Raw genomic sequence first — 27,573 nt, forward strand, 5'->3', positions numbered from 1 at the left:
AAGATCACAATTACTATTATATTAAAAGCCACAAGAGAAAATCTGCTCTGAGTGCCACACATGGCACGTACATGGTCTGCTTAAACAGCCTGAAGAAAAGCAGAAAGGGGAAGCTGTTGGCTTTGTTTCAGCACCTCCACAAGCTTATTGCTCCATCACCCCGGTAAAAAGCCTAAAAAGAGGTGGGGGAATCTTCTTGGACATCTGCTACATAGATGCTCGTCTGTGGAGGAGCAGGAGAGTGCTGTGGCTTGGAGGAAGTAGGAGTGGGGTTGTTTCAACTGGTATTAACATGGTTCTGGCTTCTGTGCCTGGAATGCTGTGTCCTTCAGAAGGTCTTGGTTGTCTGAGGTTGTGCCCATTTGGCCTCTTGAGAGGTTTAGCTCCAGGTGATTCTCTCTTTTGATGTGCCCTGTGAAAAAAAAAAGGAAGTGGAAGATGGTACATCCAGCTCCATAAAGGTACCACAAATAGTTTTCCAGGGCACTGGCAGGCTTAGTTTGGTGCTGTTCTTCTGGTGGTACCTAGTGAGCTTGGAGAGGGAAGAGACAGCAGCTTATTTAAACCCTGCACGGGGAAGACTTGTGATGTTTTTGGAAGGGGTTTGTTTTGATATGGAACCTCTGTGCTGTTATTTATTGAAGTGTTGAGGGATTCAGAATTCTTTGCATGGTGGGACATGTGGTTGTTCTGACTTCTGTCCAGATGCATCTGTCCAGCCCTGGCACTTTCACGATGGAATGTGACATGCAATTGCATGGAAATATGAGCTCACTGACAGGGTTGAAGTTCAACACTTCAAAAATTTTAAGTGTAGTAGTGATAAGATCCAGGACAGTAAATCTCCATGTTTGCTTAATTTAAAGAAAAACACCATTAAGTTAGAACTATCTTAGGTCCTAGTCCTTCAAAAGTTGGGGTGATATAGTCACTGCATTCACAATGAAAGCTTTTTTTTTCAGCAGGGGAGTCTTCTCCAAGACTAGTGGTAAAGCAGCTCTGTGGTCATGTCTCTCTCCTTGTCCCATCACACCCAGCAGTGGTGTCAGAAGCACAGTGTAAATTTGTCAGAATTTACATTGATTCACAGAATCATGAATCCTTAAAGTTAGAAAAGACCCTCACGATAGCCAAGTCCAGCCTTTGACCGAATACCACCATGTCAAGCATGTACTTTGATTTTCTGTTTTTAAGTAGAGAAATTTAAAAATCCCATCACCACTACAAGTTCAGTCTTCATTGCTCTTGTGGGGTTTATTTTAAGTGGGAGCGGCTGCATTCGATCAGTGATGGAGCAATATTATCATGCAACAGTGTGGAAGAAAGGCCCTTGACATATGTAAGGTCCCATACTAGGGAGAAGAAGTCCCATTTACCTGTCCTGTTACATGTAAAAAAATCTAATGATTCAAATAATTTTTATGTACCTGCCCCCCTAATTTCAAAGGGAAATAATTTAACCAAGATGACCTGCTTGGTTTCATTATTCAGAATACTAAGGCTGTAGACATATTTTTAATTAGTTTGTTTTTTAAACTCTTGATTCGATAATACAATGTACTAATTACTTCTTGAAAGGTAATTGGAGCAGAGTGAAAAAGCTGTAACAGTTGATGGATACCTGAGCACCCTGGAATACATCTAATTGACCAGACTTGGCAAGGCTGCCCTGCCTGCTATTATTTTAAAATCCTTCTTTTTAAAAAGTGTGTGGGGGGGTTATTTTATTAAATTGTGACCTAGAATTTCCAGAAGAAGGAAGGGAATAGCACAGATATCTCTGAAGTGTTTGTCTGCAGTGTTCTTATCTTTAAATAGCTTCTTTGAAGGAGCCCGTACGCCCTTTGCCAGAGGCATAATTAGTATCTTTCAGCGGCGTGTAGATACAAGTGTGTCATCTCTGTGTGGTTGTACAACAGCTTTCACTTTTACTGTATTTTCTGCCTCTGATCATATTTTTCTTAATAGCTTCTGTTACAGTGCATTTAAGCTACCTTTGCACTCTGTAATTATTTACGGGTTAAAATATTGTGAGTCAAATAATAATGGGTTAAAGGAGGAAGGAGAAACAACTCCCTGGGAGCAATAGATCTTTGGCAAAAGTTGATAACAGGAAGGCTATGATTAGGAGACTACATTTTAAGAAGTTTTCCCATGATCAATTTTCTAATTAAGCTGAGCCTCTGGGACTTACATGCTAGAGAATTTCAGGGATTCCTAAATAAAGATGGTTTAATTGAGATCTCACAAATTGAGTTTTCAGGTTCTTCTATTCTGCAAAATGTGTGATTGTTCTTTTTATTTGAGTACTGTGCTGAGTTAATGATCTGATGATTTATTACAATAGGGCAAAATAAAAAAAAAATTCACTATAGCATGTTTGTCTGAACTTCAGTAACTTTTAACTCCCAGTGCTCCAGTCCTCTCACAGTTTGCTTTTAAATAGACATTTTATTCTTTTAAACACCTGTGTTTGGGTGGTAGGCTCAAAGAGCTTTGATCCCAGTCTTCTCCTTGGAGTCTTGATAGGAGAGGTTGAATAGGTGTCAGTTGATACTTGCAGAGATTTTCCTTTACAGCCAGAGAGACCCCAAAACCAAAACTTGCGGGCTCTTGAGTTTGGGCATGTTAGAAAACCACTGTATCTTTTAACAAGGCAGAAGGTATGTTTGCCTGCTAGTTCAGTGTCAATAGGTACACTGTACTTTGAGAGCTGCTGACTGAATCAATCACATTCTTGAAGCACCGGAGCACATTGCCACCATGGAGACATGCTCACCACATCAGAGTAAGCAGATTCAATAGCACAACAAGTTGATTAGGCTGGAAGCAAAGCAATGAAATGCTGATGCTGTCAAAAAAAAAAAAAAAGAGCTTTTTTGCAGTCTAGGTTAGTTTCTGTAACTCAAAAATAGTATTACAACACGCAGATGTACAATAATTTGTTGGAAGAAGGGTTTTTATTGATTTTGCTGTTCAATCATTTAATATTTGAAACTAAAATTTTAGAATGGATTGAAAAGAGAAGAATAAACTTCAGGGTGTTAAATCTGAATTGCACAAACCATTTAATAAAAATAACTTTGCGTTTTGTAACTGTAATCTCACAATTTTTAAGTTCTTTTTTAAAGTTAGGAGTAATATCGAAGTATAGAATATAGGATATTTCTCATGTGCAACCATTTAGGCCACCTGTGGAATATGCTGCTCTGAACTAGTAAGTAACTCTCATGGTGGTTTAGGACAAGAGTAATTTAATCACTGTTGGCAGGAAGAAGTGATTATGCAGGTTCACAGTGAGCAAGATGTGTAAAGTACACATAGAGAGCCTAGTGACCACCACCACTGCATTATTCCTTCCCAGGGGAATAGAGTGCTGCTGGAGGGCCAGACCTCTAGGCACGTGAAAATGTTACTTCATATCACTGTGTGTCCACTGGGAGATTTAAGAGGTGCTGAAGCAAGATAGAGTATCCTGTGTGGAGTACTACAGCTGAATCAAAGTTTTTTCTTGCTCTTCCAGTTTTTGGGTGCCTTTCTGATGTTAATGATTCCAATATCTACCTCTGCAAAAAGCCACAGGATGAAGTTGACTGACTGAAATGGGAGACTAATCTAGAGGTTTAGCCTTTGTATTTGCCACAGACTCACTCTGAGTCCCTCAGCAAGCTGCTTAGTTTTTTGTAAAATGAGGATAAATATTTAAGTCTGTATAAAATCAACGTAGCGGGATGGTGATTATGGATGAGCTACTGGCATAAAATCCGAGTGCTGCAATGGCAGCAGCAGTTCAAAACCTCGCTGCCCAGGCAGGCAGTGTAAAGTATTCTGGCAAAGGCAATTCCTGCTCTTCATGCCAGCCAGAAAACTGTGAACCCACTTCTGTAACCTGTGAATATACCATAGGTTCAGTGTTTCTCCAAAAGGCTTATTTTGTGCTAGGAATGGGGCCCAGAATCTCTTAGATATAAAACAGTAGCTTTTTGGGAATGGTGGAGGGGAATGTAAAGTTGGGGATTGAAGTGTATGTGGAAGGGGTTGGTTTTGAGGTACACTGTAAAATCTAGTCAGGTTAGTGGAGGTAAATTGCCTTGAGATTGTTGGATATGAATTGTAGATTTGAGAAGCACTCCTGATTTTTTTAATATTGAGTACTGTTAGTCTGGTGTGTGTTTTGTTAAGTTTGGAAAGTGAACCTTTTTTTTTTTTCTGCCAGAGTTTCACGCATTTCCCCACCCTTACTCCATTTCCCTTGAAAAGGAAAAGTTTTCTTTGGCTTTTTGGTTTTAGCTCTACTACTTTGAAGGACAGACCGAGAAGAAAATGGGCTTTGTGTTGCTACACTAGTTGATAAGTTAGCCATAACACTAGGCACCTTGTGATTCGTGCAATGACAGGGGAGGGAAGAGTTTGGGCATCACTGTGTTTGAGCTCTGTTTTGTTTCTGTGCTTGGGATGGCCTTTTCCTCCCTCTCTCTCAGGCACCAGGGAGCTCCCTCTGGGGTTGTTCCTCACAAGTGAAGTACAATTGCTCTTTCCTTTAGAGTTTATGCAGTTTGTTCTCCTTTAGCCTTGCTTGGTAAAACAACCACAAAGTGTGGGCATAAATGACATTTGTTTGCACTTCAGGGACTTGGTGTTGTCCTGCCAAAATGTAATAAGTAGGACATACAGCAAATGAGAAGCAGGCCCTAAATTTTAAGCACTGAGATGCCAGCACATCAGGAGCATTTGAGAGGCAAGGTTTTTCCACCTGCATACAGCCGCAAAATGAGGCTGCGTGTTGGAGAAGCCAGACCTCTGGACGTGGCTTGTTGTAGGGCTTGGCATGCCATGTATTTATTGGGGCAGGCTTAAGTCCCACATACCTTGACCTGCCTTGTACTTAAATCATTCTGATGTCTTAAATTGTTTTAGGATTTTTCCAAAGCACATATGGGTTATGTTTAATTGCTACGAGGAAAAAAAAAGAGAGGAGCTAGAGGGGGAGTTGGTGTAAATAATTCATGGAGAAGAATCCTCCAATTTTGCAGAAACCACAGCCCAAATTACAGAGAAGGCTCTTGGATTGAGATGATTTTTGTTGTGGTTGTAACATACCAGGGCTTGAATCCTGTCCAGATGAAAACATTTGGTTTGTACTTCAGTAAATATTGCAGAAACACTGCCAGCTAATTCTGAAGAGTAATGAAATAGTATTTTTGGCAAAGCACATGCACTTTCCATACTTCTGATTCCACTCTTCAGATCCAAATTCAGAGGTTTTTTTAATGTGTTTAGCTAGTCCAAGACAAAAGTTAATGTAATTTAATGAGAAACAAAACATATCGTAATTTAGGAGGGAAAACTACACATTCATCAAACAATAATAAAAAAAACCCTTAATAACCTCATTAGTCAAATAAAATGGCTGAAAAAGAGTATAGTTTATTCTATTAATCAGGCACTTGCTGCTGAGGTCAATGCATCTGTGTGTACAGGCTGTGTAAGCATCAGTTCTGCCTACTGGTAGTAGAAAGCCTGAATTTTTCATATGCAAAGGGTAGTATCTTTCTAGGAAAACTGCTAAAAGCAGCACCATGACTTAAAAAAATATATTTTACTTTGTACTTACTGTTGTATAAGCATCAAATTGTTATAACGGAGGACATGAAATACATTTGTCATCCTTTCATATGCATTACACCACACTTTGTGTGTAGTTGTGGTAATCATTTTTCCTACATAGTTAGGTTTTCTTTTGTGTGGTCTCACAATAGGAGGGAAGACAAAAATACTCGAGAGAGAATTTCAGTAATGAAACTGTAGATACTGATGGAAACAGTTACCAAACATACTTAAAATCTAATTTTTTTAAAGAGCCGACTGTCCTCCCTTTTTGTAATAATTCATAGCTCGTTGTAACCATGATGAGTGATTCTAAAAAGGACAACTCACCATTAAGGATTTTCTCAATATTTACCACACACAGTGGTATCTTATCATAAGAGCAGTAATTCCTGTTCTCTGGTAAGGAGAGGGTAGACGGGGTTGTGTCATCTGTCCAGGCTTTCTGTATGGCTTGCAATCCCTTAGTCAACCATGGAACTTTGTTTAAAAATTGTTCAAAAAGCCATGAAAAATTGTTCAAAATAGCACTATGAGGGCCAGCTTTGGTAATTTGGCCTTTCCCCAGTGACTGGGAGGAGGGGAAGAGGGCTGGGAAGTTCCCTCCAGGTTTCTGCCTGGCTTTGGCATAGCTTTTCTGCTCTCTACTGGGAGACTTGTTGAACAAGAAAGGGTGAGTGGCACATGTCCAGATGAGGGCAGCAGGTTGACAGCACTGTCAGACAGATACCTTGTATTGAACAGCTTTAACAGGAGTGTCCTTCCTGCTTTGCTGTATTTGTTACTATCGAATGTCAGTAATTCTTTCAGTATCTTCCTTCTCCCATTGCTCCTGCATCTTGTGTCCATCTGCTAATGTACTTCTCGCCACTTGCCTCTTTCTGCAGCCCCAGCACATCTGAGCCCCTCCCTTCTGCTCTGCTGCTGCTGCTGCTGCATGCTCTTTCTTACAGCTTACTGCTTCTACCATGGCTTCTCCTTCCTTCCCAACATTTTTCAGTTGCCTCATCCAGATCTTTGCTGATGGCACATGCTTTTGTGCAAATACTGATGCAAAACAAATCAACTGTCTTGAGGGGAAAAGAAAAGCATTTAGGAACTGTGTGCCTAGACATCATCAGGACAGAATATAAAACGTGCAGCTTCTACACAAGTGGAAACATACTGCATTTAATGTTTTGTTTAATAACATAAAGTGATATATTATGCTACACATTCAATAAGAAAAAGCGTGCATAGAAATTTTCCAAATCTCTTCTTGAGAGCTTGTAACATTACATTACAGTTATAGCTTTATTAATGGACTTTAATTTCCTTAGTCTGGGATTTTAATCTGAATCAGTTCCCTGATCCAATTCACCACATGGCCTCACAAAAAAATTATACTGCCACAGTTGAGGTGGTGGCACCAGAATAAGAACAAGAGGCCAGATGGAGGTAGATGTTCTGTGGACTGTTTCTGATGCCAAGAAAAATGTCCACACAACTACTAACAGTCTAGATGGTTCCTTGTATGAAATGTCTTCTAAATAAGTGGTGAGAAGTAAATATAATTTCTAGTTGCCATCAGATTTGCTGAGTGAGTGGGCTTTTCAGGCACCTGCTGATCGGGTATATGGCAGGGTGGGTTCATCTATGTGGAGGGTTGCTCATGTGCTTTCCCTAGGTGCTGCAGGGCTCCTCCTCCTCTGCTCTCCCCTTCATCCACTGCAATGCCCATGGTAGCAGCTGCCTGCACAACTTGGGGGCTCCCAGCACAGAAGGAGACTTGTAAAATTCAATACAGCCACAGGCTCTCATAACCCTTTCACAGATTTTTCTGGTGTTTTCTTGGGGATGGAAAGCGAGGAAATGGGGAATTATATACCTAGAGTACTGAGATCTGGCAGGCACCACCTCCCAGGCCCAGATGTTGCCCTCTATCTGGAGCACTGTAGCTCTTCTCTTTTGCTGTTGGTTATTGATTAAATTCTAATGTCACTCTTTAGGTTGCCCTCGGTAGGCTTTGAGAATCATACTTTGGTGCTAGTGAGAGCAAGAAGAAGAGGAGGAATAATACTTCACTCTTGCTGCCTGGCTGGCAAATATGTGCAAGAAGGACCCAGCATAGCTGCTCTGTGGGTTTCTATTGCTGAGTGCATCCAGGCAAAGACAAAAACATGCAGAATAGTGTTCTGTAAAGTTAAAATATCAAGGAAACGCCTACAACTGTATGTTCTGTTCATGTGTGTGTGTGTATGTATGCATCTGGCAAACCTGCATTTTTCCTTATTCTCATGCCATTTTGGAGGGCTGTCATACATAATTTTCATTGTAAAACATACATCATTTTCATGATAAATATCTGTTATACATGGAGAAACCTGAGAGCAACAACTCTGAACTGTAAGGAAAACCACCATGTTCTTAACTTGTCATGAAGATAGGCCAGAATTACGAGGAAGGGCAATATATTTTATTTGACCAACTGATACAGTTGGAAAAAACAAACCAGCTCTTGAGCACACATTCTTCGCATCTCCAGTGGTCTTGACCGTTCATGACTACAGTAACAGTGCTTAGTATTGTTTATATTATCTTTGAGTAGCAAATGGAGTCCCCTGTAGAGATAGGCTGTGGCATCATATGCGCATCCTGTCTGGTCTCAGAGAGGATGAGGCATATTTAGGACAGGAATCATTATTATAATAAAGAAGGTGAGCGATCACGTAGCTTACGTTCTTTACAGTGCAGCTTTGTTCGTATGAGTTTCATTAGTTCTTCAGTCATGAGGTCAGAGTATTATTTCCAAAAGAGGAGTTTTGAGTGAGGGTTCTTAGCTCTTATCTTGGTGTAAACCAGCAATGCACATAAACCACTCACAAGTTAGGTGTTGTCTAATAAACATAATTGTCTTTCTTTTAGTTTGAATGAAATCACAGTGTACTTACAGCCTTGTCTTCCCTTCAGTTTGCTCATAAAGGGAATTTGTAGTATCTTGAGCTTGAACAGCCTGTTTCAATATTTTAAATCAGTGTTTTCTCAGCCTTTTGGACATGTTTAGATATATAGCCTTAAAGTGAAAATGGTTTTAACCAGTTTAACACATAGTTGTGAACAAATTATTTGAGGCTGTTCCAGAACTGAAATCATAGTATAAAAGATGATGATAAAAATAGTTTTAATATAAAATGTAAGCAAAAAAACTCAGAGCTTTTAGATTTCTTTCAGCGTCTTCCATCCATAACAACGCTTAAATAGAACAAAAATGTGCAAGTCCAGACTTTTTTTCTTTCCTTCTGTTTGGCAAGTCAAGTTTAATAAATATGTAGGAAAAGCTGATGAGAAGGAGGGGAGGAGACCCAGACTGAACGCCAGCTTTTCTCCAAGGTCTCATATTGCAGAGCACTTAGATCAATAAAAAGAGGGTTAGCAGGACTCTCCTGTGTTATTGGATGTTGCTAGTCTAATTTCTCTGGAAATATGCTTCCCGAGCAGTCCCAGCTGTCCCAGGAATTCAGTTTAACCATTGTTGTTCATAGTTCTTGATGGGAAAGAATTAAAAAATGTCATTCTGACAGAAGATTTATGCACTGAGATTACAGCCAGGAGTTAGGTGAACTTTGTGCCTGCTCTCAGACTTGGTAGGACTTTCCCTCCTTTCTAAGCAGAATGACAGAGCACTATATTTTATTCTGTGCTTTAGCAAAAAAGAAGGAAAAAAAAAAAGATTGCTATTGTAATAACAACATTTGCATTGCAGATGATACTTTTTTTGCTGGTTGCTGTTGAAAGCTACTGCCAAAAGTAGGGAAGATTGTAGGGAAGATGAAGCTTAGAGATCAGACACTGTATCTAGTCTCCTATTTCAGTGTCTCAGAAGGGTAAATTTTCTGACTGTTTCTCTAATTATAATAGGGAGATTTCAGTCTGTGTTTGAATCTAATTTTGAGGGTTTCTAACAGTGAGTTTCTTTTATGCCATCATTTGTCAATGCACTGATGATGTTAGACTTCAGATTCTGCTAAGAACTGATGCACTTGTGTCCAGCTTCTGAATCCATACTACACATAGGGTACCTAGATGGAAGAAAAAAAAATTTATTTTTTAGGCAGCACTATCTTAGAGTAACTGTTTTAGATCCTTCTAGTTAGTTGCTGTTGAGACTTAAAACTCCCCTCTGAGCAGAAGAATTAATGTGCCTGTGCCTTTCACCACCTTTTACCTGCTATGGTTAATTGCTCTGAGTGTGCCAAAAAGTTCTAGGCTTGCATAAAAAATGTGAAGATTTTTTGTTTCTGTAAGTTGCTACAGCTTCCATGCCATGAAATATGTCATCAGTCTTAATTTGGTCATTAGTCTATATAAATATGAAGGTTGTGACATGCAAAAGCCTTTCCCCCTAGGATAGCCATATGTGTCCATACGTTTATGACTAGGTTGGATGGATTAATATGTACACTGTTTCAGGGGGGAAGAATCATCATGCCCTCGGTGCTGCTATAGTGTTTCTCGTAGCTGTCCAAGGGCCACCAGTTATGCACAGCACAGGATGCTGGTGAGGAGTTTCTCTCTGCTTTTCCCAGAGGCAACCACAGTTCCAAAGGGGCTCTTATAGAGGCAAAGAGCAAAGGTCTTTACAGGTGGGGGTTAAGCCCCACGGAGCCACTCATTCACTTCCCCCTCAGTGGGATGGAGGAGAGAGTTGGAAGGATCAATCTGAGAAAACACGTGGGTTGAGATAAAAACAGTTTAATACATAAAGCAAAAGCTGCAAGCAAAGCCCAACAAGGAATTCGCTACTTACCATTGGCAGGCAGGTGTTCAACCATGCCCAGGAAAGCAGGGCTCCATCACATATTCATGGTTGCTCGGAAAGACAAACGCTGTAACTCTGAATGTTCCCCCCCTCCTTCATCCTTCTTTCCCCAGCTTTTATTGCTGAGAGTGATGTCATATGCTCTGGAATATCTGTTTGGCCAGTTGGGCTCAGATGTCCTGGCTGTGTCCCCTCCCAAATTCTTGCACACCCCAGCTGCTTGCTGGCAGAGCAGCATGAAAAATAGGGACAAAAAATGCCTCGACTCTGTGCAAGCACTGCTTAGCAATGGACAAAAACATCCCATTGTTATCAACCCTGTTTCCAGCACAAATCCAAAACATAGCCCCATTCCAGCTACTATGAGGAAAATTAACTCCATCCCTATCAAAACCAGTATAGTTAGGAAAGGATGATTCATCGCAGAAACAACCCATCCCAGTTTTTGTGCCATATTTAGGTATCCATTCATTAAAATGTAATTTTTATAGTTACAAGTATTTTGTACAAAGCTGATGGGAGCAGAAAATATGCGACCTCCAAAAAAGCTTTAGTTAGTTGTTGGCAATGGCAACACCAACAGCTCAAAAACCAAACACAACACAGAATTGCAGTTCTGAAGAGCTTGAAGCCAGAAGTGCTTCCTAAGGCAGCACCAGCTAAATAGCCACTACCTTGCGTTGTTGATCTGTAGCCCAGTTCTCTCTGTCTTTTTGTTTTATTTAGCTACAGGAAAATAACTAACTGAAGCGATGAGTTGCCATTATCCACATCTGTTGACTCTATTTTTTCCCCTTTCTTTACCAAAAATTCTTTCCTTGGGAGTAAGTAGAAGGCTCCTAGGGCACGTGTCCCTCCAGGGGATAGACAGAGACTCATTTTCAATAGAATGATATTGGGCACAAGGGATAGTGTCCATTAGTTGTCAGCAGTATTTGTACATTTAAAAATCACAGGAGTATCATGGGAAGTAATCAAGAGAAGCAACATCCTCAAGAGGAGCACACAGGGAATCAGGAGCCCTTTGCTCTTTTCTCTCCTTTGCCAGGAATCAGCTAGGCAAATAAGCATCTCAATGTCTCGGTTTTTCTCTTTGTTTCACACTGCAGAATGTTGCAAAATATTGTGTGCAGTACTGTAGAGGTCTTCAAAGCATTGTGAAGTTTAAGTGCTGATGCTTTATTGTAATGATAACCTAAAAATATTGCCATGGTGCAGATTGTTTTTTTGTTCTTTTTTTCTTCTGTTTGGAAAAGCTGTAAGCTTCTAGTTGTGTGTTAAGACTTCAGTAAGGCACTTGAGCACGCATTTGAAATTAAGCATATGCATTAGTCCTTTTCCTGAATACACAAAGCTATTAATTAGGGTTTATAGCAAGACTGTTTGATTGTCTGAAGTATGAATAGAATGTGCTTGAGGGGGGGAGAACCCCGCTTTTCACATGCGTATCCTGTTGGTAAAACCTAATAAATAAAAACCCTCTAGTTAGTCATGCACTGGTGTGACCTTCCATCTCTGAGTCCCTCTCTTCCCTTGCTATACATGACACTAAAGTAGGTTATGATCAATATGGTTAGTGCAGTAAGTGAATGTAATAATGCTGATGGGCCATTTCTTTATAATGATCAGGTTCTCCAGCCCTGCCCAGCAACATGGTATATTTTGGAAGCTCTCAGGATGATGAGGATGAAGAAGAAGAGGAGGAGGAGACAGAAGACACAAAAACAGCCACAAACAATGCTTCATCATCATGCCAGTCAACCCCTAGGAAAGGAAAAACGCATAAACAAGTACCAAATGGGCAAGGTAGGTCCTAAATAGTGCTGTTCTCCTACACCCCTAGTAAAGACATATATGAGCTGAATGTGCTCAATCCTTCTCTGTTCTTCTGTATCTGAGTGAAAAGTGATGGAGTGAGATGTAGTGTTAGCATTGTGTGCCTTAACCTGTTTCTTCTGACAGTCTGAACTCTATGGCAAAAATATAACTGCAGGGCTGGAATTATACACACACACACAAACACACATATATATCTATATATATCTATCTATCAATGTGGGGGTCTCTTCTCCGAGTAACAAGCGATAGGACTAGAGGAAATGGCCTCAAGTTGTGCCAGGCAGGGTTTAGATTGGATATTAGGAAGAATTTCTTCATTGAAGGGGTTGTCAAGGCTGCCCAAGGAAGTGGTTGAGTCACTATCCCTGGAGGTATTTAAAAGTCATGTAGATATGACACCTGGGGACATGGTTTAGCAGTGAACTTGGCTGTGTTAGGTTTACAGTTGGACTCGAGGATCTTAAAGATCTTTTCCAGCCTAAGCAATCCTGTGATTCTGTGAGATAGTTACAGACAGATATATATGCATACACAGACATATACTGGAGTTATACACACATCCACATATATGTATAGACACACAATCACTCTCTCTGGCTTTTTTGTGACCAACATTTAATTTCAAATAATTTTATTTTTTCAAAGCTAAATAAAATACAAGCCTCCATAAGTGATATCAAAATGCATGTCATGGGCAATGCTTAATTTTTCACATGCAGTATTGAGACCACAATTGCACTCAATTAAGATATTACATTCATGTTCTTGATTAAAAGATTTTATGGAAAAAACTTTTTCAAGTCAGTTATTTCTTTGCAAATCAGTAAAAGCTGCATTCATTACAGTGTGTCATGTCCTCGTGTCATGTCCTCGTGCCATATCTTGAAAAATGGATCTGTGTGTATTGCAACATCACCTAGCATAGAATGGAAGACTTAAAAACCATGCTGAAAATTTTAGGCCTGCTATAATGCTCCACTGTAATGCCAGTATCCTGTGTGTTGTGGTTCTCTCTCCAGCAAGAGATCTTGTATCATAATAACTCTTTGCCATCTCTGCTTGACATAATTTCAAAATGTAGCCTGTGCTATCTGTTCCTTTTTTTGGTATTAGTTTACCATGAAAATCTTTCTTTCTAGTGATCGCCCCTTCAGCTCTTCCCCTTTTAGTAGGAGGACTGAGAGGAAGGTCTCTCTACAGTGCACTTTTTGAGAGATGATTGTGACCTGTGCTTGCTTTTTTTTTGTTCATTCATGCTACTCTGCTCTGAAGAAGAGATTAGTAGATCCCAATTACTTCACTGTGCTAATCCTCATCTCAACTTTTCAAAAGGGAGTTTTCTATAGAAGGGTGCCTTTGTTACATACGGCAGAATTTTTTTTTCATGACTGTGTCTGAATCTGGTTTTACTGCACACCCAAGCTCAAAAACTCACTTTTTGCGAACAATTTGTGGAGAATTGTGTGCGGATGTTATGTCTAATAGCATTTCAGCTGTCAGCTGTGACCAGGAGCTTTAGTGCTGTACTAGCCATGGATCAAAACTCGGCGCTTAAGACTGATTTCTAAATAAACCCCCCAGAATAACAGGCACGAAACTCTACATATGGAAAATGAGATTGCATGTAACAGAACTGCTCCCTTAGAGTTTTAAATGTGATATATCATTACAAAAGGAGCTCATCATGTTCCTTGAGAATGTCCCAGATGGCAGACACTTTGAAATTAGCTCAAAACTGGAGACACCTGAAATCTTAATTGGGGGTAAGTAAAGGCAAACATAATGAGCCATCTAATGGCTTCATAATCTTTATCAATATAGATCAGAGTGAGAGTGAATGAAGCTGCTACTTTAATAGAGCTGCAAAAGACCTTTATAAAATACATAGGAGACAATGTGAGATGTTTTGACAAAGGTGACGAAACAGGAATTCCCAGAGAAGGCAGCTGCTGCTTCTTCATCATTGTAATTTCTTTTTTTCTTCTTCTCTCTCTTTTTTTTTAATTAAAATTTCCTTACCCAGGGGTGTTCCCATTTTTCAGTGTCTGTTATGTTGGTTGACAGCCAATAGTATTTTTGTTTCATGTGAATAAAGTAGGTTCTGGTTCATGTGTGTCTGTTTTAAATGAGACCACACACAAAGGCAGACCAGGGACGGGTGCAGCAAATGAACTTAATCTAGCGTGAGAGTCTATTTTTAATGAATTAAAGTCTTTTGTTTTTAATATACAATGTGTAGTCAAGCACTTTGGACCTGAAAATGCTAAGCATTTGCTATGACATACAACAACAAAGGTCCAGAGCTTGATTAATGTTATTAGACAGTGTCAGATGATTGCTTTCTACTAAATGGGGGCCAGAACAACTTTTCTGGGCGAAGTCATTTGTCAATATCCTCTTCTGATCCCAATATAGGGCATTATTAAGGTTGCACACCAAACTGTTTGTTATAACCAAGCCTGTTGAGACACCTTTTGGACAGCTAACTCAATCGAGAGTGCCCAAGTATGAATGGGAAGCACGTATAACACGTGGCATAGCTTGCTGCACAAAATGTAATTAGCTCAACTGACTTGTTGCCTTCCAACCTTACTGCTTACATAGATATATTTAAAGCATTGAATTGTTACCTGTGCCTTTTCATCCTCTTTTCATAGTACTTCTGATTTGCTGCACACATATCCAACTGTTAAAGAGCAAAGTAAAATGTTTGGCAGGAGAAGTGTTTTCCCCTGCATTCATGGGAGTGTGTAAAAGGATATGTAACAATGTGCAAGTCTTTCCAGGGAGGTACTGAGTCTAAATTACATATCCCTGCTGCTCAGAGGAAATTCCAAGTTGTAGGTAAGAGGGTAGGCTTAGGTCTCTGCTCCTTTAAAACTAATTCTTTAAATTCCTCACAACTAAATAAATCCTAGTTTGATTTCATTCTGTGGCACAATGGAAGGTTTTCTCTTCAGGCTCCCGAAGAAAAATATTTGCAGGTGCCAAATGTTTTTCTAGGCAGGCTGTGTTAGAGAGCTGGAAGATGCAGTTAGGGAGTTGTTGGGTTATCGGTCCCATCACAAGAGCAAAAGAGGATAGGCATTACTCTACTTGAAAGGGCTTGTGGATTGGAAAAGTGCCTCAGGAGGAGCAGTGTACACAGATACAGTTGCATAGACAACTTTGAAATTGCATGCAGCAGGCTACAGTTCCTCTAATAATGGTTGGCTAATTCTCTCAAGAGGAATGATTGCAGAATTAGATGTTTCTCACACCAGCACAGCAGCTCAAAGGTTGAGAGAAGGCACATCTGGGCCAGCATACCTGGGAAAGTCCTGTTTGTCTTTGGATGCCTGACACAGACAATTAAGTTCTAATTTACATCTAGGAAAACACAATTGGCCGTCGTCATTTGTAACCGGACTTCTGCATGAAGGCAGATCTGGTCTCCTTAACTGGAACAAACCAGCTCCAGTGTGCCAGAAAACCTACGGGTCAGAAATGGTTACTGGTTCATGCTGTGTTTTGCGAACATGGTGAGATAAGAACTTCTCTGCATGACTTTTGGCTGAAATGAGCAGGGGAGAAAATTGTATAGGCCTTTTTTATTTTCCCTCTTGGGGCTCAAATTTCAAAACAGATCTGGCAGTAGCACATAGTAAGCAGGCATTGCTAGAAATACTATACTTTGCTTTAGTGCTGTCTTACTCACTAGAAACACAGAAGAATGTTTCACTTCTCAATTTGCAATGGATAATTTAGCAGAGTAATTTCCTTACATGTGTAGTAGTACAAAGAAGACGCAGGAAATGATCGTAGATAGCTTTTTTCTTATTTCAAGATAGAGTTCAATGCAGTGTTTGTATATTTTGGGCTTAAATGGCATATATTTTACATACATTACTGTTTGAGTGTGTTGTGAGAAAATTTTAATTTGTGGTTGTAATTCTTTATCAAGTTTTGTTTTTAACTACATTTGGTATTTGTGGGTGGGTACACAAGACAGAGGCTTAGGCTTACACATATTTTTTAGTGAAATAAATCCTGAAGATGTAAACATTTATAAGAAAAATATTTTTTGCATCCAGCTAAAATGCAGAATGAGAAAATTTCAGGCAGAATGCTACAATAGTTAATGGGTAGGCAATTATTTTGATGATTTACAGCCTTTTGTTGAAATACCATGGAACCAGTAATTGTTGCAATAAACATTTTTTCACATTTAATTTTTCTGCAAAAATATGTAACACGAAAATTACCCGGTTTGCAGTAATTTACATATTTAAATATGCAAATCAGGCACAACACATTTGGGGATTTGTGGATTTTCAGTAGCTAGATGTATGACCTGTGGAGAAGAATAGGGGAGCTGGAAGTTGCTCAGAAAAAAATTGAATTGTTATCCTGGTGCGAGACTCGTGGTAACAGACAGGCACTTCTTGAATGGACTTGCTGCTTAGTGAGTGACCCTTTTGATGTTGTTTGTGTCGTAATGGTTAGGTGAGAGTAATGAATTTGTGCTGAGACGAGACACTTGGTATTGAATTTTTGCAAACAGTGGCATGGTGTCTCATACCAATAGCTCTGCTCCCACTGGCCTAATGTATTCCTGTGAGTGTAGGGTTTCAACTGTGTTATTGATGGTGTCAAAAAGAAATTCAGTGTTACCTATCTGCCATGGTTCTCCTGTTTGCCTTCTGTTAGCATGCAGCTATGGAAATTCTGTCGTGGTGTTGTCCGCTGAGAAATTGCATTGTGTTGCATTAGGACTTCGGAGAAGTGTAGAAAGAGCAGTACCACATGTTTTCATGTGATGTTGTGTTGGCCTTTTCTTCTGAAGTATGCCTTTGCTCCCGACTCTGAGTGGGTAGATCATGTTGAGGGGCTCCAGAAGACAGCTTCTTTCTCTGGAAATGGTGTATAGAAGTCCGAACATACCCAACATTTAAGGAAAACAGTTGGCAGTATTAAAATACTGTGTTTTATGGAAGTAGATGATTGTTTTAGGTCCTTTGGGAGGGGAAAAGAATTATTGCCTGGGTCCTTTAACTCAGTTTGAGAGCCACATAAATGTTTTCACAGTGACTTAAAACTGAATTAAAGCCAGAGCAAGAATGTTTTTGTACAGTAACGGATACTTAATGCCAGAAAGTTGATTAATATTACATCTCTTTCCCAAACACGATCTATGTAACAACATGAGGTTTGCATTGGAATAGCTGGCTCGGGTTCACAATATTGGCAAGGCTCCCTTTTCGCCTTCTAAAAACAAAACTTCTCCCTTTCACTCTTATCTTCCCTCTCTGTTTTGGATGGTTTTATGAATGCGCAATCACTTGCTTTATGGAGCACGAGATCTGCAACATGCAGCGTATGTGTACATGTATGGTTCACATGCCTTCATCTTCCAGACATTGGCATACAGCAGAAGGGTTCAGTACTCTTCTGTCCATGTTAAACTTCCCCAGTTATCGTAAGTATAAAGCATATCAAGTGCAGGAATAATCTCCAGGAGGGCTTGGGAAAGAAAGCTTTGCCCATGGAGTCAACAGTTGTCTGAACCTAGTCCAGTAAGTAATTCTGCTGCTTACACAGTGAAAGCCTGATTACTGTATGTATTATAAATTAGCTTCTGAAAGGCTGGCTGGCTGTATCCTGTAAAATGTTTGTGTGCAAATTAATTTGTAGGAATACTTCTGAAAATTGCTGAAAACATGTTATGTTTATCGCTTGCTACAGTGTCAATTCCTGTGGTAAATGCTTAGTTAATCTGTAGTAATTGAGCACATCTGTGGCTTTCCTTGACCAAAAATTTTTTTAGACATTGTTATAGCTGCACCTAGTCCACACAAGATTTGCAGTTTGCATTGGTTTTTGTAGAGATTCTTTATCAGTTTCAAATGAGATACCCCGAAGTCCCCATATAGGATCCTGCGTGAATATTGGTGCCAGGGGTCTAGTTCCCCTGATGCAGAGAGCACTGTGATGCATCCATGGGGATCACGCCTGCCATAAGGTTTTCCTCTGCTGCCATAAATTGTATCAGTGGTTTAAAAACCCCCAGTGCTTGTGAGTTGTGAATGTAGTGGTTCAGTTTCTTTGCGTTTGATCATCACTGCTAACCAAAAGGTCCACAAGTATTTCACTCCGGGACTCTTATTGTTTCAACTTAATAATAATAGTAATTGCTTTGGAGGAGGAGCATTTTGAGGATAAGCTTTCAGATGGATTTATTCTATTTGGAGTGTCTGAACACTAATAATTTACTTGCACTTTTAATTATGTGTTAGTAGTGCTCTTGCCTTTAACAAAAAGCTGTTCTGGAAATATAGAGTTGGTTAAGGTAGCATAAAATAATCCTAATTCAAGAGTACAAAGGATTTCTGCTTCAGGAATGTTAGTTTCACCACTCATGTGGGTTAGACTTTTTTTCTGTCTATTTTTTAATGAAATTATTGCTTCAAGGATGAAACCTTTGTCAACTACACTCTAGCAAGGAAATAAAGGGAGCAGAACATTGGATATTGCACCTGTCAGAGTTATCGCTAACATGGGAGATTGTAGCTGGGACATATGTGCATCTGGGGTTAGTAAAGCATAAGGTTACATATTTTCTAATTTTCAGAGTGCTTCAGAAATATTTAAAAGCTGTCAGATGTGAAGGAGAATGCAATTTGCTGCATAAGAAGACACAAAAGAATTAGTAATAATTTCATTGTTTAATCAGATTTGGTCTCAGAGTTTTATTTTATTTATTGCAGAGTTTTGGGGGTTTACTGTTTCTCTTGAGAAGTGGGTGTTTCTGTTTTATCATCAGTTACTCTTCATTAATGAGATTTCTTGGGGGGGATTTTTGTTCTTTCGTGATGGTTTCATCTTTTCACTGAACCATCTTACTTTCTGTATTGTACTAAATATCTTATCGTCTAAATAACTGGTTTCAACATTTTTAGTCAGATGAGAACAAAATCATAGTCTTGGGGATTCCCCCTCCCTTAAATGCTTGGCTTGTGGTAGTGTTTTGTAATTACCCAAGTGAACATTTTGATACCTGTTCACATAATATGTTTGTGAATTTTTCAGAACTTACTGTTGCAGAAAGGTTTTATACCCATCTATCTGGACATAGCAGTTATCTAGGTGTTGGAAGAAACAAACAGTGATTTTCATAGAAACTGATACCATCTACTGTTTAACTAGAGACAGCTGGGCTAGAACTGTTTTGCATCTACATCTCCTTTTATTGTGTTTTCAGACTTTAAGCTTTTTGAGCTTTTCTTGTGAGACTGAACATTTTTTCCCTCCTGTTTCTCTCTTCTCCCTTTCAGAAATCTTACAAATTAAGACAAAAGATAATTACTCAGAGGGTAAAACTGGCAGGGTTCCCACGACACTTAAAATTAATGAGCTGTTGCATATAAAATATACCTTGTCTCGTGTTCACTTTTTTTGGTGTGTGTGAACCATAGAAGTGCATAATTTGGCTTTTTGGCTGTGTTTTCTGTTTTAGTAATCTCAGGTTTATAAAGTGGCAACTGATTACAGAAAACTAATCTCTCTGATTTAATGTTTCTGTAGGAGCAGATCAGTATATACAATGTGTTCCCTCCAAAGGAAGATATCACTTGCAATGATAAAATACATATTAACAAAGCTGCCATTGGTTGTTTGTGCTGTGTCTTATTAAAAATAAATAGTTGTGCTTTGTGCATCTGTCGTGCCTTCCATCTGATGTGAGAACTCCTTACAAAGGAGGATAAATGTATTGTCATGTACTTCCTGATAGGAGTTGGCAATTATTATCAGTTCCATCACTAGAAATGAGACACGAAGGGTTATGCGACTTTCATTGAAATCCCCAAGAAATCCTTGGCTGGCTGGGGCAGCGCCAGTTGTTCCTGAGCTCATGAGTGACAGAGCCATGGGGAAATTTGCAGTGACTTCACTGCCGACAGCTTTTTTCTCATTCTTACTCTGTTTATGCAGTGGGGAAGGAAGAGAGGAAGAAAAGCGATTGCAATTTTTTCTTTTTTACATAATCTGCTTCAACACTTGTGACTGACTGAATAAGTGACCTGAAAATCGAATTTGTCAATAGTTGGCTGGAGTTTCAACTGTTGGGGGTGCTGTGGGAAGCTAGATAGCTGGTTGGGAGGATTTGGAGGTAGGTGTCTACTTAGAAGCAGCTTAGCTGCCCCTCTTCTCTCCAGCAGGACAGTTTTTTTTATTACTACTGTTACTGCTGCTACTACTCATTTACAGAATGAGATAAGAAGGTATGTTATTGTCATGTTTAGTGACAAAAGAAGGCTTTTGTTTCACAGGAAAAACAGTAACTTAATTCATTTATTTACTATTCCCAAACAGATGGTGCGTGTTGTGTGTAATAAAAAAGATTTTTACGTACTTGTGCTGTTAAGTATTTATGAAGTTTCTTATTTACATCCTTTCCTAAACCATGGCAAAAAAAAAGCAGAGGTAGAAATCAAGAGCAGATGAGAAGAAGACAGGAGGGCACCTGCCATTGTGGGTGTTGGATCATAAGCCTTGTGGACGTCTGTCAAGTGCTTCACTGAGGAGAGGGCATCACTCACATGAATTTCTCACATTTTTGATTAACAAACAGATAAATGTGATGTGGGTTTTTTTTAACCTCAGTTTTTCATCTTCCCTGACAACAAAAGAACAGTGACTATTCTTAAATAAATTCAGCAGAGGGATAGGGAAAAAAACTTGCTTGTATACATTCGCATAATATTTATTGTACAAAAAATAATGGTTTCTGTTCCATGCTTTCTTATCCCTTCACTTCATTAGAAGGCTACAGTGCTAAGCTTAGGTCCCAGCATTACTTTATATGACACATTCCAAAATGGTTTTAGTATTCTCCTTTCTTTGCAGAAGTACCTTTTTCTATTTGCAGTTTTCTGCTATAGGCAAACTGCTGTCAGTTTGATTCAGCAGTTTGGATATTGATGAAAACAAAACATGCTTTTTCATGGAACGTTTCCTTTCCTCTACACTGGTGTAAAAATAAATCTTTTTTTCTGTTTAGGTTATATTTAGAATTCACTCACTACAATAGCAAAAAAAAGATAAAACTGTCATAAATAAAAATAAAACTCATAATTTTAAATTTAGGTCAATCAAAACAATAATATATGTTGTATGTTTTAATTTGGCTATTGAAGATAATGTGTGTTAACAAGCAAGGGAAATATTTTAGTAAATCTGTTCATGTAAAGAAATATGCAAAATAGTGCTTAGATTACTGATTTAACTTTAAATATAAGAAGACATTTACTAAATATCCAACACTGAGAGCAGAGAAAGTTGAGATGTTTTGAATGAAGTGTTTGGTCTTGTATATTTTTTTTGTTTTCTTTTTTTTCCTCAGTAACCTGATTTTCTCTCTTCTCAGTTTTCAATGGGTCCAGCAAATCATCGAAGGAGAAAGAACCTGCTCAGAAACACAAAAGCAAAGAGGCCACACCAGGGAAGGAGAGGAACAGTGAACATAAGGCTGAGAGTCGAAAAGACCAGGCTGCTGCTAATCACCATCCTACTACAAACACTGGCTCCTCTACGAAAGGGCTCACTGCTAACAACCACCACACTCTTCATAGATCGGCTCAGGACTTAAGGAAACAGGTAATGAATTGTACTCTACTGTGAACACATGGGAAACACAGGCTTTTAAGGTTCTAAACTCCTTTTTCCACTGCTTTGTCTAGACTGAGCATGGGAATCCTTAAAAGCATGCTCTGGAGACATCAGGGAGTTAATTTTCAGTGAAAGAGAGAGAAAGAAGGAAAAAAGAAAAGTATACGTATGTGGGAAGTCAGTATTATAAAGCGTGCTTTACAACTCTGTCTTCATATTATCCAGTATATACATATGAAAGAGTAAAGTTCACATCACTGTTTATGAAACCTCTCTGACTGGTGCTCTTGCTGGCCTCCATACTGACAGTGCCAAGGCTGGCAGCACGTGGAAGAGCAAACTGCTTTTGTGTACGTCTGGTCTGCTTGGGTTATCTCGGAGGCTCACCGGCCTTGTAAGAGAACCTCATGTTGCACTTGGGTGCTTTGTCTTGCATATGGGCAGCACACATGTTGGAGTCTGGGAAAAAACATTTTGCCCAATGCATAAAGAAGTTGCTCCAGAATATTGCCTCTTTCACAGTGGATATACCAGGTGGGAGAAATTTTTTGATTCATGTTCCTAGGCTGAAAGCTAGCAAAAAAAATCAGCAAGAGATTTGTTTCAACCCAACTTGAATTCTGGTGTGGAAGTTCAACAGACCAGTCTTTCAGCGCTTGTGACTGGCATTTGGACAGGATTTGTCTTCATCTATTTTTGATGATTGGGTCAAAGGGCTCCTAAAATAGCAGCTGTCAAATAAGGTTTTACAAAAGACTTTGAAAATCCCCTGTTAGCGTCCTTATTCAGTCTGGGGCTGGGTTAGCAGAATACCTGCTCTACTGCAATGCAGTACAGAAAGCTTGCTGCACTTACTCCTTTTAAGTTTTTTTGGTTTATTTGGTTAATTCTCAATGGGCCAATTAGAGACAGTCTTTATTTGCTGGCATCTAAAGGTTTTTCTTCTAAGTAGGCTGACCTTGCCTGGTTCTTTATGCACCGTGGCAATTTTCCCTTATCTAGTCATCAGCTTGAATGTCTGTCTTGTTTGCATCCTTTTGGATTTCTTTTTTGTGTTTGCCAGCATCGTATAGTCCTTGCTGTGACATGCTGTGTCATGAGCTCTTTGTGTTGAACAAGCTTCCCAAAATGTAAGGATGCACATCTTAATTCTTTTAACTTACTGGAACACTTGTGTGAAATAGTTTAAAGTTGTATCGTCAAAGTCTGAATGGTTAAAATTGTTGTGAAAGTCAACTGCTGTCACTTGTGAAGGTAGTTCTGAAAGGAAAAAGACAGATGTAGAACAATTTGTCCACCATCCAAGTGGTTTTGCTTTGTAGAGTATTAGATGTTTTCAATTGTGCTACGCAAAACGGAGAAAAATTTTAAAGCAATGCAGTACAACCAACAGTCACACCACACATACCCCCCTCACAAAGGGTGGTCCTCAAGCTTCAGAAAATAAGGGGGTTGTAAGTTGAGATGATGATTTTTTTCTTTTTTTTTTCGTAAAAGAAGGTTAGGCAGCTAAATTTTCTTCCGTAACCCACAGTAGCATAAGTACTTTTTTACCAATTTTAATGAAAATGTGGCTCTAACTAATTAAAGGTGGATTATACATTTTACCTGACAGAAAGACTTAGCTTTGTCCAAAACCTTAGATTTACCAGTTATGTGATGTTAGTAAATTTCCTGCTGTTGTCCTGAAACTTCGACTTTTTCAGTATTTTCCCAAAGGAGACTTGTTTGCCCGGGGTGCCAGCCACATGTTCCTCCTTCTTCCGCTATGCTTTTGCTCTTTGATGGCTGCTTTGACATGGTTTATCTGTGTGCGTGTTTGTTTTGTGTGCGTTTGGTCTTATAGAAAATAAAGGCAGAATACTAGAAATTACCAGAGATTTTATTTTTTTACCCCTCTCTTTTTCTGTTTTTCTGCCTTTCCTTTCCTGGTGAACCCTTGCACTTGTCACGTGTTCCTTATCTCTCTTCGTCCTTTGCCATCTTTCCAAATCCTGTACTTCAAAAGGGTTGTGGGGAAAGGAAATGTAGTTCAATGGGGCCCTCTCTTGGCCTAATATGGTAATTTAGCTCTGCAAAACTTATCAGCACAGAACTATTTTTATGAATGAATTTGAGATTGGTTGAATAACTTTAATTTCTTTGGGACCAAAACTGTTGTTAGTGTTGCTAAAGTTGCTCTTATCACTGTGGGTTTTATCTAGCAGATTGTTTGTTGGTTTTATTTTTTTGTGTATGCTTTTGGAGGCTGGATCCTAGGTGCAATGCAGAGGTGTGTACGTAGACCAGTTTAAACCCAACAAACCAATTGCTGCAAGACTATGTGCTGGCCCCCTTTGTCTTTTAAAAGACAACAAAATTTAAAATCCATGTTTTACTGCAGGGCAAGTGTTCAGTAAAGCAGAGAATAGAGTGGTCTGAAGACAAATATATGTCATCAAAACTGAGAACACTGCTGAAAAGCGAAGATAAGATTATTCATATCCCTAATTTCACCTTTAGCTCAAGACTTTGAGTCATATGAGCCTAACGTTAATCACTTTATTACTACAAGGTGACACAGCTATTGGTTGAAGGAAAGGCTGTGGATGATGTCTACCTGAACTTCAGTAAAGCCATTGACACCATCTCCCACAGCATACCAGGAATGTGTAGAAGATAATAACTGACCAGCCAGAATTTCATATTGGTCAATGTGAAATCCTAAATCCACCTGTTGCTTCAATGGTGGGCTATGGCCATGTTGTTTTTTCCACTTTTTTTTTTTCCAACTGGAAGACATTTGTTGTAACCGGTTCCACTTTGAAGTGTTTTCTGTTCTGGCCTATACAGTATGACTGTATCTTAAGCATTACGTCTTCCTCTCTGAAAAAAAAAGTCAAAAATGCCTCTGGGCATTTGGTGAGGGAGGAGGGAGAAGCGTTTGACAACCATCGTGTTGTGTCTGCTGTAGAAAGATTATAGTTCTGAGGAAGTTTCCAGCAGTGTTTCATCCTTGTGGGATCTCCTTGATTAGCAACCAGAAAGAAATAAGTGCATTCCATATGGTACTCTCAAAACCAAGTGTTCTCTATTTCATCATTGATAACTTCACCAAGTTTGAATAAAAACTCAAAATATTGAGCTTACCTTATCCTTCTCTAGGATTGGAGGTTAGATAGCTGAAGCTTATGTACATGTTCAGTTCAAGATTTGGCCTTGAGAGATCTAAGTGTTTGTTGTGTGGAGATATTCTAACCACTAAACAGTTGCTGTTTTTTTGTTGAATTCAGTTTGTATCTTGGCAGTTTTAGTTCTTGCCTAAAGCTTATGATGCTGATGGCATGTTTTCCTTTGAATAGGAGAAGCTGTGAGAATCTTGCCCTTCTCCATGAACACTTGTTTTGTTCTCAGCCCCTGTGTCACCACCCCTTGCTGAAGGGGTGCCCTGGGTGGCCCTTCAGACTTCTTCAGGAAAGATCATAGGCAGGCTGGAGTGACAAGGTGCCTCCACACAGTCTGACTGGTCACTCTTGGAGTGTTGTCTTGAATGTACCTGACAGCACAGAAATACAGCTATAGCCTCCTGAAACCTTCTGAAAACCTCCTGTAGAGGAGGCTCCGCAACATCCATTGGCAGCTTCTTCCTGTGTTTTCCTTTTCTACTAATGAACAAGCTTTTCTAGTGGTGTCTCAGATCATTGTTGTAGACAATTAAAGGGCTTTTTTGACCTCTCACTTCTCTCAGTGAACATGGAAAGAACATTTACTGTCTCTTTTCAGAGAGGCTCCTTATGCATCAGAAGACTGTTACAGAGTTGTCCCATAGTGATCTCTTCCAGAGTAATTAAGCCCAACTCCCTTGGCTTTTCAGCAACAATCTTGTTTTCCAAATACCCGAGCACTTTGTGCTCTTACAGATTTGCTCCTCTGTCTGAATTTTCCTCACGATGTGAGTCCAATTCTGGGTCCAGCTCTACTGAAGGAAGCCTGTGCTCCCATCCCTGTCTCAAAGTGATTTGCATGCTTTGTTCTACCATTGCATTTTGCAGCTCACTGTGGTCTCCAAATGTTATTCTTACCCTACATGTCTTTCCTAAAAAGAGCACTTCCTCTTATTGTAGGAATGTTCTGAAATAAGTTCTTCAAGATTGCCTTTGATTTTGATCTTGTCTCCAGAGTGATTACAGCCCCTTCCAGGTGTGTTTCACTGTCAAATTTTACAATACTTGATAGAACCAAGGCCACAACAAGTCCCTGCAGAATGACATATGAAATGCTCTCCCACTATAGGAGTGAACTATAACAACAAAAACTTCTCTTAAGAATGACTTTAATCCCTTGTGAAGCTACTTTAGAGTAATTATGTCTAGGATGAATCTCAGGAGTTTGTTTGATGGAATGTCCCGTGGGACAGTGACTGGAGTCCTGCTGAAGCAGAGGTGTGTCTTTACCTGCTCAGGCAGGTGTCTGTCAGAAGATGATTATATTTGCTTGATGTGCTATTTTGGCAAAACTATGGGTGGGTCTGGGTTTGTTTTTTTGTTGTTGTGTGCTAGTCATTTTGTTTTGAGTTTAACATTATTTTGTTATCATTTGTGTGTTTACAAAGTAGCTCTTTGATGATTTGTTCTTGAATTATTTTAGGATTTGAAGTTAGGGAGACTCTCTATTTGCCGCCAACTTATTTCCACTTGTTTTGTGGTGCTTGATCTCTTCCACTGTTTGTTGTCTTCTGTTTTTAAAGTATTTTTAATTTTGTTTTCTGTTTTGTTTTATATCTCTTGCTAAGTAAAGTTTCTTTAGCTCTGTGGCCTTTTTGATTTTAATGCATGCTTTTGCTGTTCCTATATAATTGCCCTTAGTAACATAATTGTGTTTCCACTTTTTACTGTGATTATTTTCTGATTTTCCAGTCGTTAGAGAATTTGTGAACTACCATAATGGCCTGTGCTTTGTTTGGTTTGGATTTTTTGCAGGTGGATTTTTCTTTTGTTTTGTTTTGGTTTTGTGTGGACTCTTTTTAACTCTGTTGTCCTTTCTTTACTGTTGTCACATCTTAGAAATAAAAACTCATTTTATGATCACTGTCACCCAGATTACCTTCCCCTTCTAGTTCTCAATCAATTCTTCTCTATTAGTCTAGATGAAATCTGTAATCAATGTTCCTGGCTGTTTATAAAGCCAGAGGTGTTCAACGCTTGTTGTGACTGCTGCAGGCAAGAGGCAGTCTTGCAGTCTCTCAGCAGCTCTCTACCCATGAGTGTTCTGCAGCATGAAAAAGTGCTGTGAAAGTTAAACCCAGGCTTCCATTTCAAATACAGTGTACTGCCTAAATTTCAAGGGAGATGGGTAAATGCCTTTCTGTTTGCAAGTGTTTGCTTTCCAGATGATATCTCATATATCTTTGAAAAACTCAAGGTAAAAATGTGTGTCATCAGTTAACTGGATTTTCCTTAAGTGTTTCTACCTCACAAGCACCAGAAGGACAAGAATATGGATGGTTTTTAAAAGGGCATTACTCCTGCTGCAGCTTCTGGAACACGGAGGATAAATACAGTAAATACACGTACACAGAGATGTGTGTCTGTGTGTGCGGAATCTCCAGGTTCCAGTTCCTCTTTCATAAGTCACATAGCACAATACTTTGTCTCTATTTGATCCCTATTTTATAGCATCCCTACTTTTTGTAAGTGACTACA

At 39.3% G+C, this 27,573-nt stretch overlaps 1 protein-coding gene across 3 annotated transcripts in view; it reads left to right on the forward strand.

Moving 5' to 3' along the window:
- The window catches only part of JARID2 (jumonji and AT-rich interaction domain containing 2), a 214,791-nt gene that overhangs the window by 156,305 nt on the left and 30,913 nt on the right, over window positions 1-27,573 (forward strand). For all 3 annotated transcript variants that reach the window (XM_018077644.3, XM_018077645.2, XM_018077646.1), the window contains exons 5-6: window positions 12,035-12,211; window positions 21,651-21,880. In XM_018077644.3, the coding sequence (XP_017933133.1) occupies window positions 12,035-12,211; window positions 21,651-21,880 (407 nt within the window). The remainder of the gene's footprint in view (window positions 1-12,034; window positions 12,212-21,650; window positions 21,881-27,573) is intronic.

This window comes from Manacus vitellinus, unplaced genomic scaffold (assembly GCF_001715985.3).
Source record: "Manacus vitellinus isolate BGI_N305 unplaced genomic scaffold, ASM171598v3 scaffold_39_pilon, whole genome shotgun sequence".
Lineage (NCBI taxonomy): Eukaryota > Metazoa > Chordata > Aves > Passeriformes > Pipridae > Manacus > Manacus vitellinus.